Source organism: Mytilus trossulus, chromosome 8, assembly GCF_036588685.1.
Source record: "Mytilus trossulus isolate FHL-02 chromosome 8, PNRI_Mtr1.1.1.hap1, whole genome shotgun sequence".
Classification (NCBI taxonomy): domain Eukaryota; kingdom Metazoa; phylum Mollusca; class Bivalvia; order Mytilida; family Mytilidae; genus Mytilus; species Mytilus trossulus.
Genome location: NC_086380.1, coordinates 32,704,987 through 32,717,001, shown reverse-complemented (window position 1 = coordinate 32,717,001; position 12,015 = coordinate 32,704,987). Strand labels below are relative to the sequence as shown.

Genomic DNA, 12,015 nt, shown 5'->3' with positions numbered 1-12,015 from the left:
TGTCTTTTAATATCTAATATCCACTTTATGTTAATTTCGGTGGGAATTTGTCTCATTGGCAATCGTACCACATCTCCTTACTTTGATATCGGATTTGTTCTTTCAATCAGTATGTCAGTCATATAAAAGGTTAATATAGATTTTTTAAAAAGAAGCTTGTTTTTATGTTTCTTTTTATTTTAATCCAACATATATCATTTGCAACAGTATGACCATTAAAGTAGCAAGTTCACATATATAATATGATTCAAGCGATTAGAAAATGTCAATATTTGAACTTGAGATTAACTCATTTTGAGTGTTTATAATTTTAATATACTTATATTTTTTTCTAGATCTACTGTGAAATCAGTGTTTTGTAGACAATATAGGTTATCATTTCGAAATCCCAAAAAACATCTCCCAATGATACATCTCCCAGACCTTGACAAAGTAATATATTAAGTAAACATATTTTTACCAATCCTCATGCATTCTCATTACATACATACTGAGTAATAAATACATAACAATTGTTCAAACTGAATCAATATACAAATTTTCTACATACACATACTGACAAGCTTCGATCAGGAATCAACAGTGATATCCAATACTTTTAACACATTCATTTCATAGCAAACTTTAGAAGAAGTTACATACAAAAGTAGTATTAAAATAAAAGAAAAATACTACATAATTTATTTTAACAAAAAACAACATATGCGTAATGCTTGACATTTTAAAATGTAGGAAAACTATGACCATAAGGGAGATAACTTTGATTTTGTTAATTTAAAGAAGGGTAAATAAGTCAATTATCAGCAGCGAAGTTGAATTCTCAATATGTCCGTGGGGTCTATTTCAGTAACATCTATTTTCCTTGTTGTAGCCTGTAGTGAATGTCGTCATATAGTCCAAATTTAAGTTGAAGTCCTGAAAACGTTCTACCATAAATTCCACAATTATAATACCAGACAGATTCAAATTCTTCCGTTTCTCTTAGTCTCTTAATTAGGCCCATATTTCTTTGAGTAACGTTATCCACAAACTTAATCTTACTAGTCAATTCTTTTCTACATCTCATAATCTTACGTTTAACATCACTGTTGAATAGTTTAACAATAACTGGATAGGGCCCAGCCTTTTGAGACGGTATTCGGTGGATTGCAACCACGTCTCTTTCTTCTAATTGAACATTTAGTTCATTTTTGACAAATTCCATGAAGTCCTTTCTTAAATCTTGTTGTTCCTTTCTTGGAAAATTAAGTATTTTAATGTTATTTTTTCTTGAATACTGCTCGTTATAATTGCTGCTTATATCAGCTTGTTTTGAAAGTCGACTTGTTCTATTAAGGTCTCTTCTAATTGTTGAATTTGGATACTGTAAAGCTGACATCTGTTTCTTTAAATCTTCGTTTTCTAGAACTAAAACTTCCAATTGCTTTTGCATTTCATGTTTAATTTCTTCAGCTTTTTCATCAATCTTGTGTTGCAATGTTATTTCAAATTCGTTCATCAGATTTTTAACAATTACAGTAACTACTTGCTCAAGATCACTAGCTTTTACCAGATCCTTTGTTACTCTGTCAAGTTCCTCCCTCCTAGGCACACCTTCAAGTTTTGATTTAATGTCATCGATATCTTTTTGAAAGTTCTTTATACTAGATAAGTCTGCACTATTATTGGAGTCACTAGATACGTCTGAATGGGTGCGTTTTTTAGGTGGTTTATCCTTATCCACTTTTGCTGTAAGCAATGAATTCCCAGGTTTAGATGTAGATTTTTTGTTTGCAGATTTATAACCAGCTACTGTTTGCCATGCAGACATACTGTGCATATAACTTCACCTCTGGGAATAAAAATCAAGAATCAAAAATCAGTATGAATCGTTATGTGTGGATTATGGGTTTAATGAGGGTACTCTTGATCCCCTATATTGGAGGTGAAGAATACATACAGAAAAACATACAGATAGATATACCTGATGAAAAATCATTCAGAAGACACCTTTTTTTCCTGTTGAAAGTTATATCATTAGATTGTTTATTTCCCTTATCAAACACCTCACACAATGTTATTCATTTAAACCAAAAAAAATATTTTGGGGGCTTTGTTTGTAGAGTCAAAACCATTCATGTATTTGTCATGGGAGATAAGACATTAGTTACCATATTTTAGCTATTTGATGATACATGTAGATGAAGCACCAGTATTTAATGGCACATTTAGTTTAAAAGGTGTTGTATTGAAACAACGAAATAACAACTTTAACAAAGGTTGAACATGCAACTATTGAAATGTCAATTAAAGGCTCAAATTATTTTTTTAATTTTGAAATATACTTTTAAATGTATTTATGTTTAAAAACACTTATTTAACAATAATCATGAAGGTTGAATGTGTGGTCATTGTTCATTGTTGTAATTCAGGAAATTTTCATAAACAAACACATGTTTTAATTAAAACATGATTAATTGTTAGCTACACGAGATATTAAAATTATATTTAACCTTCATTTATACATTTATTATGAATATTTTTCAGTAAGATGAGAAAAAGAAATGGCAATTCTAATATGACGTGCTTCTTTCACTGTGTGAAAAATCTCGATATATCTATACTTAGCGCAGACTCAGAGATATACATTATAATGGATGTTACAATATACCTCCCACGTAAATCCACATGTATTTGAACCTACTTTGCAAACGCTTTGCCAATTTTATTGTATTAGAAATTGTAATAAAACAAAAGACAAAAGAACTTTTATTCTTATTCGGATGCATAATAAAAAAGAATTAATATATTGCCACTAGTTTTGTTTATTTCCTAAATATAGTAACACAGCTATATTTTTTGCAATGTCAATTTCATCATGGAACACTTTCTCTACAATCAGGGGTTCATCAAGGGATGAAAATAAGCTTGATATTTATGTTACGATTTAAAAGCTATCAATTACTAATTTAAGTTGCAGTATAAAAACAATATTTAGTCAATGTCACAAAAATATAAACTTTTTTGTACCCATCGAAGTTCGTATAATATTGTATTAAAATGTAATTATGAGGTAGGTTTTGTTTTGTTTTCCCATTTGATTTCAGCGGGTCAACATGACAGCTCCTTCGTTACGAAATGTCAATTTTGGATTTGACGGTAGTTTACGAGAAAACATGTAAATTAAAAATAGGAAATATTGGGTTTGAGAATTAAACATATATTTTCTAGCGGTTATCTACGAAATAATCAATGCAAGCTAAAGATTTATGAGAATATTTGAGCTATATCTAACAAGGAGTAAAAAAGAACAGCTACACACACGGCATACCCACCTCGCTTCAGTATTTGAATGAACTTATTTGTCCTATTAGAATCGAAATAATTCATGGAAGCCATAGATTTGTTGTAAATTTACACATGGCCTGGGCCGTGATATTCGTTAATTTCATCCCTTGCTAACGCTCAGGATAAAATTCGAATATCACGGCCCAGGCCATGTGTAAATTTCCAACAAATCTAGTATGGCTTCCATGAATTATTTCTTAAATATACCAGATTCCAGGAAAGGATCTTGCCATTTTTAAAAGGGAGACCAAACCCATGATAAAGGAGGGTTCCAACTATATGTTCATATTCAAATGCATTGATCGTCAAAAAGGGGGTTCCAACCCCCGTAGCCTACTCACTGGTTCCGCCAATGAATTCCCATGATGCATCAGCACAAAAGGGGAAAATATATACCCGACAGGTTATTCAAAAGCCTAATATAGCTAAATCATATGTACTTTTTTAAAACAATGTCTTTTTAAGTATTTTTTAATTAGTATTCAAATGAAGTACATTAAAAGGTATATTTAAGATTTTACACATCGTAGTATAACTATTCTATTATTACCAGAAAATTAATTATCCGAAGTCAAATACCTCAATATGACGCTTGTTTTTACACAGAAGTAATTTGGTATTCTGTTGCTGTTCTTATGTGTCAGTGTGATGGCCTTTCAATTAGTCTCGTAGAGTATCGTGACGGGGAACGTTATTAATCACTGGGATATGACTTGGACAAACTAGGGACTGCCGCCATTACAAACAAACAAGGTAGGTAAAACTTGAATCCAATTTAACAAATTATACAAATTTTCAACATTGTATAAGATATCAGCATACATGTATATAGACGTTACAAAATCATGGTGATTTGAAAGGCGTTTTATGTCCTTATATGTTGGTTATGGCCCAACATGGATTATGGATAAAAATTGACAAATAGTAATACCTTTGGATTATGTTAAAATATGATAATCTTTATAGAATATTACAAGTTTGAATGTCTGTTAATTATTTCTGTTGGATTGCTGTCTTATTTCAGTATATTCCACATTTACCTCTTAATATAGTAAATAATTATTCATTTAAAAACATACTATCGAGGTTTGGTGAATCCAGATGGGTAGCCTTACAGATGTCAGTTGTTTTTCAAACATATTATAATCGTATCGCGAGCCTACTTAACGCAAGTTTCAGTCCTCTAAAAAAGACTTGTTCATACCATGGCGGCCATGTTTTTATTTATGGGGGAAGCCATATTACTCGGAGAGGACCACCGACATTTAATCTAACTCACAACCTTTGTGGTCACTGTAAATAAAATACTTAGACCACCGATGCTTCATTTTTTATAATTTTTAATCAAATTGACCACATATACATGTACACATATTTTGTTGAAATCCCTAAACGTTTTTAAACTATTTTATATTTTTATTTGATGGGTTATGAATTTTACTGTATCTTTTCATGTAGTGACAGAGTTTTAATCTAATTAAATATACATTTCATTTTCACCAACTAGGAACAGAATGTTAGCGCTTACATTAGCAAGTTTGTTGTTACCGACATGTTTATGTCAGCAGATGGGAGGAATGTGGAATGGTGGAGGTGGAGCAGGAGGTGCTGGTGCAGCTGAAGGTGGAGCAGGAGGCACCTGGAATCCACAAGCGGGTGGAATGGGAGGAGGAGGCGGGATGGGTTTCGGAGGACAAGGTTTCGGTCCAGTTCCCCCAGAATTCGCCGCTGCTATGGGAGGTGGATTCAATACACAACCACCACCGATACCGCAAAGTATGATGGGGGGAGGTGGCGCAATGATGGGAGGACACGGAATGGGAGGTCAAGGTATGATGGGTCACGGTACTGGAATGATGGGCGGTGGTGGAGGGATGATGGGAGGACAGGGTATGATGGCAGGTAATTACCCAATGTATCCGGGTATGATGGGTAACGGAATGATGGGAGGTATGGGAGCACCACAACCTGGAGCTCCAGGTGGCCAACAGCCAGGACAGCAACCGACAACGAAAGCACCTGCTGTGGAATATGAAGCACCAGAACATCCTATCACTACGAAAGCTCCTACAAAAATGAATGCTGCTTGGCAGAAAATGAAACAGGGACACGGAAGTGGAGCAGCCATATCAGCACCAGGTCAAGTACCAAATGGCGGCCATGGAAATGGACCACATGATCAACAATTTCAACAAAATGCAATGCGTCACCAACAAATGCAACAACAAATGCATAGACAATATCAAATGCAGATGCAGAATGGTAATCAGCAACCAAATCAAAGACAACCACAATCTAAACAACAGCCACAATCACAACAACCGCAGAACCAAGAACAACAAGCAAGTTATACACAACAACAAAAAATAGGAATTATGGCAAGATTTAGTAACTCTATGAATCAAATGATGTCAACTTTCAATTCCATTCGTGCCAGCTTAGGAAAGCTTATAAGTACATTATCTAAATTTGTAAAATTACAGTAGTGTGCTGCTACCCTGTCTCTTAGTGTGCGTGCAATAACTGTCTAATTTATTAGAGAATCAAATAAACAAATTTGTATTGTGAAACTGAACAATTCACGGAACTTGCCGCTAAAACTTATGTTTTATAAAGTTAAACGTTACTTTTATGCTATGCATGAAGGCATATGATGTTTAGTAAACGTCGTTGTGTTTTAAATGTTGACCTCTATTGCATGAATTGTTTGTAAAGGATAGTAAAAGACTCGATTGACATCAGTAATATGTAAATGACTTTTAAAATTTAAACGGAATTACCATAGAATGTCAAAACTATTGTCTTTACAAGAATTGGATTTAATTTGATGATTAAACAATTCGCTTAATATAGTTTCTATTATGTTCAAAACAAATTTTGTTGGGATTTAACATTTTACTTCCAATTTCACCTTTTTGTACCAAATAAAAATGTATCAATGGCGATCACAGGGGCGCGTAGAAGGTGAACGCCTTTTTGATCGCACATAACACATTTTTGACTTGATTTTAAAAGATTTCGGACCATTACACACCCCTTAATTTTGATCCTTGAATCGGCCCTGATTGATTGAATAAACAGAATTGGCTTTAGAATTAACAAGTAAACGGAATCTAGATTGAAAGTAATCTTTGGACCGGAAGAAGGATAAAAAAATATGAATACTGCGAATAACGGAATGCATTTTAAAATGTAAGTCAATGGCCACACTATATTCTAAATGAAACAAAGCACATTATATGAAAACAAAATCTTATAATTTTATCAATATTTTGTATTATACTAAAAGTATTAAGAGTTTAGCAACATACATTTTGTTTGAACTTTTTTTTAAATTTCTCAGTTTATTTTTTTTTTCATCGTTTTTGAGTAAAAATGCACCTCGTGAATTATTTTCATTTTTACAACAGTTCACTTATAGTTATGTTTTATATATGTATATATAAAAAATAAGAAGATGTGTTATGATTGCCAATAAGAAATCTCTCCACTAGACAGACCAAATGACAATGAAGTTTACAACTATGGGTCACCCGTACGGCCTTCAATAATAAAAAACAAATCATGATACCGTATAGTCAGTAATGAAAGGCCTCAAAATGGTAAATGTTAAACAATTTAAACGAGAAAACTAACGGCTTGTTCATGTAAAAACAATGAACGAAATACAAATATGATATACAGTCATAAACGACTACTGTATTACACGACTTGGTACAGGAACATATATGCAGGAGCCTAACCCTCCCCAATCCTGCAACGGTGGTATTATAGTACCGAACTATAACTATGATCATCTATCAGTCAGTTAAAAAGGGCGCAACTCATTGGATCGATACAAAGCAGAAAAACAATTTACAAAAACAAAGACCGAACGTGTCATGGTACTTATACATCCCTAAATCAACAACAACAACAAAAAGACACTATATGCATATCTGAAATTACTCGCAGTTATTAACAGCTAGCGCAAGACCAATAACAACTAATAAAAAAAATATATTTCTAAGTATAAAATATCAATCAGTACATATCCAACATTCAATAGATGCTGTATAAAGACGCGACTTACAGTCATGGAAAAACATGACCTTGTCCAAAAACAAAATATATGTATCAGTTCATTTTCGAAACATTAAATATGAAAGAGCATCCAATTATTGTGTTTAAACGACGCAATGCTGAAGTCCTACGTAAGCGAACTAGTCGACTTTTTTTTCAAATTTTGACCTAGATATAGTTAAATAGAACCATTAGCAATCAATGAAAACAAAACATAACGTATTTTTTTTTCGAGTTCGATTTGCATGTATTGATATACCTTCATTACGTATGGTCAGAGGTATGTCATGTTAAAAATAATTACATGACAAGTTACCATCTTAGGTCAGTAGGTCGGTTGGGATCAATTGTGAGTATTGTTTCAAAAGGGAAAAAAATAAACACTAGAATCAAAAACAAAAAAGTAACAATAATTAGCCCGTTTGAATATAATTTACAAATATTTTACAACTTTATCAGCTGAAAATTCATTAAAAAGTACATAACAAAATCATGGTCAATGCCGACACAGCGACTACTGGGAGGGTAGCACACTATTGGACAAGAAAAAAGTCGGGAAAATGCGTGTGAAAAACATACCCAAGAGGAAAATGAGGAAAATAAAAAAATTACATAGCATATATTTTCTTGAGTGAAGAAAGAAATTTCGACTTCCTAATTGGTAAAAATAGCCGCAACATGTGAAGAGGTCGGGAAAGCTTCGTATAATATTTCAGCACGCCGTTTAATCAAAAAAAAAATCTATGTTAGAACTTCTAAAACGTATATACGCAGTTTTCTTGTACTTAATGTATATCATGCTTTGATTCCATTTGATATGACTTTTCTATGAAATGGACTCATTTTGTTGAACAAAAAGTAACCCTAAAACTGCCCAAATATGGTAGTCACATGACTTCCATTGCTGTAATAACAAATGGGGTCAAAACGGGGTAAGCTTTTGACTGACAATGAAAAGTACGTTTCAGAAACAAACATTTACATGTATTTGTATGTACAAAATGTAGATGTTATGAACAAAACTTCTCAATCAAATAAAAAGTAGTTGTCTTAATTTTTAAAATAAATCCCTCTTCGTATGTTTATTAAATATGTCTTTTGTGGAATATGTCTGTGTTTTTGGGGAGGATTTTGGAATCAATATTTTTTTGTTATTAGCAATATTCGGTTTATTATCCATATCCATAAATTTAGAAATTCAAAAAAGATCTAATTCGTCATCTTGAATAGCTTACAATTTTTTAACTTAAAAAATAATTTAAAATATTTATGTGGCTGTATACCTTAGCTTCAAAGACTCATTTCCTCTCTAAATTATTTTTCTACCAAAAGCATTGATTTTCGGCCAACGACACACCCTAACTAGGTTCCTGTTTCATTCAAATAAAAAAATCAAATGTACCTGCAAACTACTGGTCCGAGACCACCATTGTCGTCCCTTGATTTTCGTCACAAATATAGTCCCTAGTGTTGACAGTGGGTTACTTGCCATTAATTTTTATACCCCTTCCAAATTTATTTCTCCATGTTCAATGCCTCAAATTGCAAGTAGGGGGATGAAATTACACTGTAAAAAAATTTGGGTCCAGAATTTTAAAGGAAAGTAGTGATTTGGTCCAGCTGAAAAAGGTTGAAAATGAGCACTTCGGAAGCTGTCTAAAGATTTCAAGACGCCCTAAACACAAAATTGTCCATATTTTGAGTTAGAGGCGATGAAGTTTTCTATAAATTTGACATAATTGGTCCCAAAAGTAGTACAACACACTGTAAAATTTTCTTTGAGAAAGCGCAGGTGGGATTTTTTTTATTTTCATTTATGTTCTAAAAGAAATGCACTACGAATTAATTGTGTTCTCGGACCTACTGGCAAATATATTTTGAGCTAAAATTTGAAAGGAAAATGATTGAATCTGGGGAGTTAAATTTTTAAGCATGTGAAAATTAGGGGGAAATGGGGTAAAAACCTTAATTAATTCTATTTAAAAATTAGCAAATTATCAATTTGATCTTAATTTTAACAGCAATATATGTTAAGGCATAATATAAAATTTCATATTGATGCCCAATGTAAAATTTTAGATAAAAATTTGGTTTTAAATAATTTAAAAGGACAAATTCCAAATTAAAAGAAAATTCTATCTTTTGAAGGACTAGAACGAAAGTACTTATCTTTATTAAGCCATCGTTTAAGTCATTATCGTTATCCAATTTGTGGTAAAATGTGAGTTTTTGCACAAGAAAAAATAGTACTGTTTTTTTTCTTAATGCACAGTATTTTGAAGAAAGTAGAGCCATTTCGACAGACATGTTTCTTTGTTCTGAATTCTTCATACTTTAAATAATAAAACAGATATTTCCCCAGATTTTGCAATTGAATTGTATAAAATTGCACTCACCATCCGATACCAGATCTTTCAAGATCCGATCGCAATGCTTGACAACTTTATCTTACCCTTTCTCGATCTCATTTTTATAAATACCATATGACAGAGAATTGACACAAAAGGCAACAGCCACATTATCTCTCAAGACAGAACATTGATTGGTGTACTTTCGTATTACTACACTGTTAAAAATATGCACTTTGCTGAGAAAACTTAATCATTTGTTTTAAAATATAAGATATTTACGCATATAGGTACTTACATTTACTTATGATATTTCTTCTCCTTACAAACAAGTAATCAATAAATTGTATATTTCTTTGTCATGAAAATCACGTGTTATTATACGATAACCTTTGCTGTCTATTCTGTATAATTTGTATGTATTGACCTCTTGTGAAATTAATAAGAAGATGTGGTTTGATTTCCAATTAGGCAAATCTACACAGGAGACCAAACAACATGGAAATTAGCAATTATAGGTCATATTTGTGTCTGAATAAAATAAAGCATGTATTGTTTTACAAAGATTAGAAGCTAAAGGTCGAAAATGAAAGACGAATTTATTGCAAAATTGATTTCCACCTTGTAGAAAGTTTAACGACTTTGCTGAAATAAAAACGTTGATTACACAAGATGGCGACCGTCCTTCGTTGTTGTTCTTGTTAAATGACTTTCATTGTTTCGAATAACCTTTCCTTTTCAGTTTCTGGAAAATCTGAAATACTCATAATATACATGTAAGAATCACCTCTTTATTGTTTATGATTATATGTAAACCGTTTTAGATATCTTCGGATATTTTTGTATAGTTAAAACATTTTTTTTCGTTCAAAAAATGAAAACAATACGTCATAAATTTTAGGCGTTGGACGCCCTTATCATGATTTACCTTCACCAAGAACGCTCAAAGCCAAATATTAAAAAGACAACGATACATAAGAACCGAAACATTTTTAGAGTAAAATGAACAATGCATCAAAAGTCAACTTTACCTGAGTGAGTGAAAATCTTAAAACCTCGACATGACAGTCAAATGGAGCCGACACAAGTTTTACAAGTTAGTAATGTTTTTCGATGGGTTTTTGTCCGATGATGTCTCGACCGCATCTCCTTTGAATTGTATTCTAGACATTCGCTGGTTTAGATTTGTAAACTTCCGTAGGAATTGATTAGATAATAACCTCCATTGACAATGCAACTGAACAATATGCGAAATCAGCCAAACTTTTGTAATTGTGTACACAAAGTAGGGTACCCATCTTGAATGTATCGGTTTCTTCATGGTATAGTGTAACTTTCTAGAAAATTGGATGGTTCTGACTTTAAACGTCCAGGAGGAACTAGGTTACAGTCTAATTGCCAATTCTGTCATTAAAGCTATAATAAAAGAGCTGTTTCCCTTAGTTTAAACATATTTTATTTGCTGAATTAAAGCAAAATGGATTAGACACAAGTAAATCATACTTATGAAGTCTTCTCCCTTTAGAGGTGATATAAATTTTCATCGATAGGAATAGCAAAGTAAACGTAAAGAGCACATTTTTCTGTTCGTTATGCTTGTTTGTTATTCATAACTGTTAATAGAAATAAGAAATACTCTTTTGTTGAAATAAAATCTTGGATATCAGTTTTTTGGTTTTTTTTTCATTTTGTTTTTTATTTGTTGAAACGCTTAAAAATCACTTACAACGTCTTTTCATGAATGGACAGCAGCTAGTTTTGTGTGGTTAAAAACCCATTGTTATTTAGTAATTGGAAAGAACTTGTGTTAAAAATGAGTTAACAGAAACATATCGATAATTGACAAATAGACTATTATAAAATATTGTTTTGTTCATTGTTGAAGGTCGTACGGCGACTGCATGTTGTTACTTTCTGTATCATTTTGTCTCTTGAAGAGAGTTGTCTCATTTGGCAAGCAAACCATACCATCGAGTTATTTTTTATTACCAACACAAAACTCATGTATTGGCCGTGACGCAAAACGACCGACATTTATCATGATTAAGCTTGGTTTTAAGTTCGTACAAATAAGAAAATTTCATAATATCAATCCTAAACAGTCTTCTAGACAATTTGTAAAGATACATAGTCTAGAAGCAAACGTCACGTAAAATTTTCAAAATCTGCCTTTTTTTTTCAAATGTGTACATATTTAACGTCTCATATACACGAACATTCTAAAAATTTAGCTGAAGGTGGTGTTGATTGCATATAACGGGCACCAACTATATATCGA

At 32.2% G+C, this 12,015-nt stretch overlaps 2 protein-coding genes across 2 annotated transcripts; one reads left to right on the top strand and one right to left on the bottom strand.

Moving 5' to 3' along the window:
* Nucleotides 1-201: 201 nt before the first annotated feature.
* LOC134681835 (uncharacterized) lies at nucleotides 202-10,138 on the bottom strand. The gene is made up of 2 exons (XM_063541473.1): nucleotides 10,036-10,138; nucleotides 202-1,831 (listed from the first exon to the last, which is right to left on the bottom strand). The coding sequence occupies exon 2, from the start codon at nucleotides 1,817-1,819 to the stop codon at nucleotides 854-856; it is 966 nt and encodes a 321-aa protein (XP_063397543.1). The 5' UTR covers nucleotides 1,820-1,831; nucleotides 10,036-10,138; the 3' UTR covers nucleotides 202-853.
* On the top strand, nucleotides 3,947-6,637 carry LOC134680838 (neurogenic protein mastermind-like). Its single transcript, XM_063540090.1, has 2 exons — nucleotides 3,947-4,080; nucleotides 4,835-6,637. The coding sequence occupies exon 2, from the start codon at nucleotides 4,842-4,844 to the stop codon at nucleotides 5,811-5,813; it is 972 nt and encodes a 323-aa protein (XP_063396160.1). The 5' UTR covers nucleotides 3,947-4,080; nucleotides 4,835-4,841; the 3' UTR covers nucleotides 5,814-6,637.
* Nucleotides 10,139-12,015: the final 1,877 nt, after the last annotated feature.

Coding starts and splice junctions, on each gene's coding strand:
- LOC134680838 (XM_063540090.1), top strand. CDS start 4,842: ATGTTAGCGCTTACATTAGCAAGTTTGTTGTTACCGACATGTTTATGT.
- LOC134681835 (XM_063541473.1), bottom strand. CDS start 1,819: ATGCACAGTATGTCTGCATGGCAAACAGTAGCTGGTTATAAATCTGCA.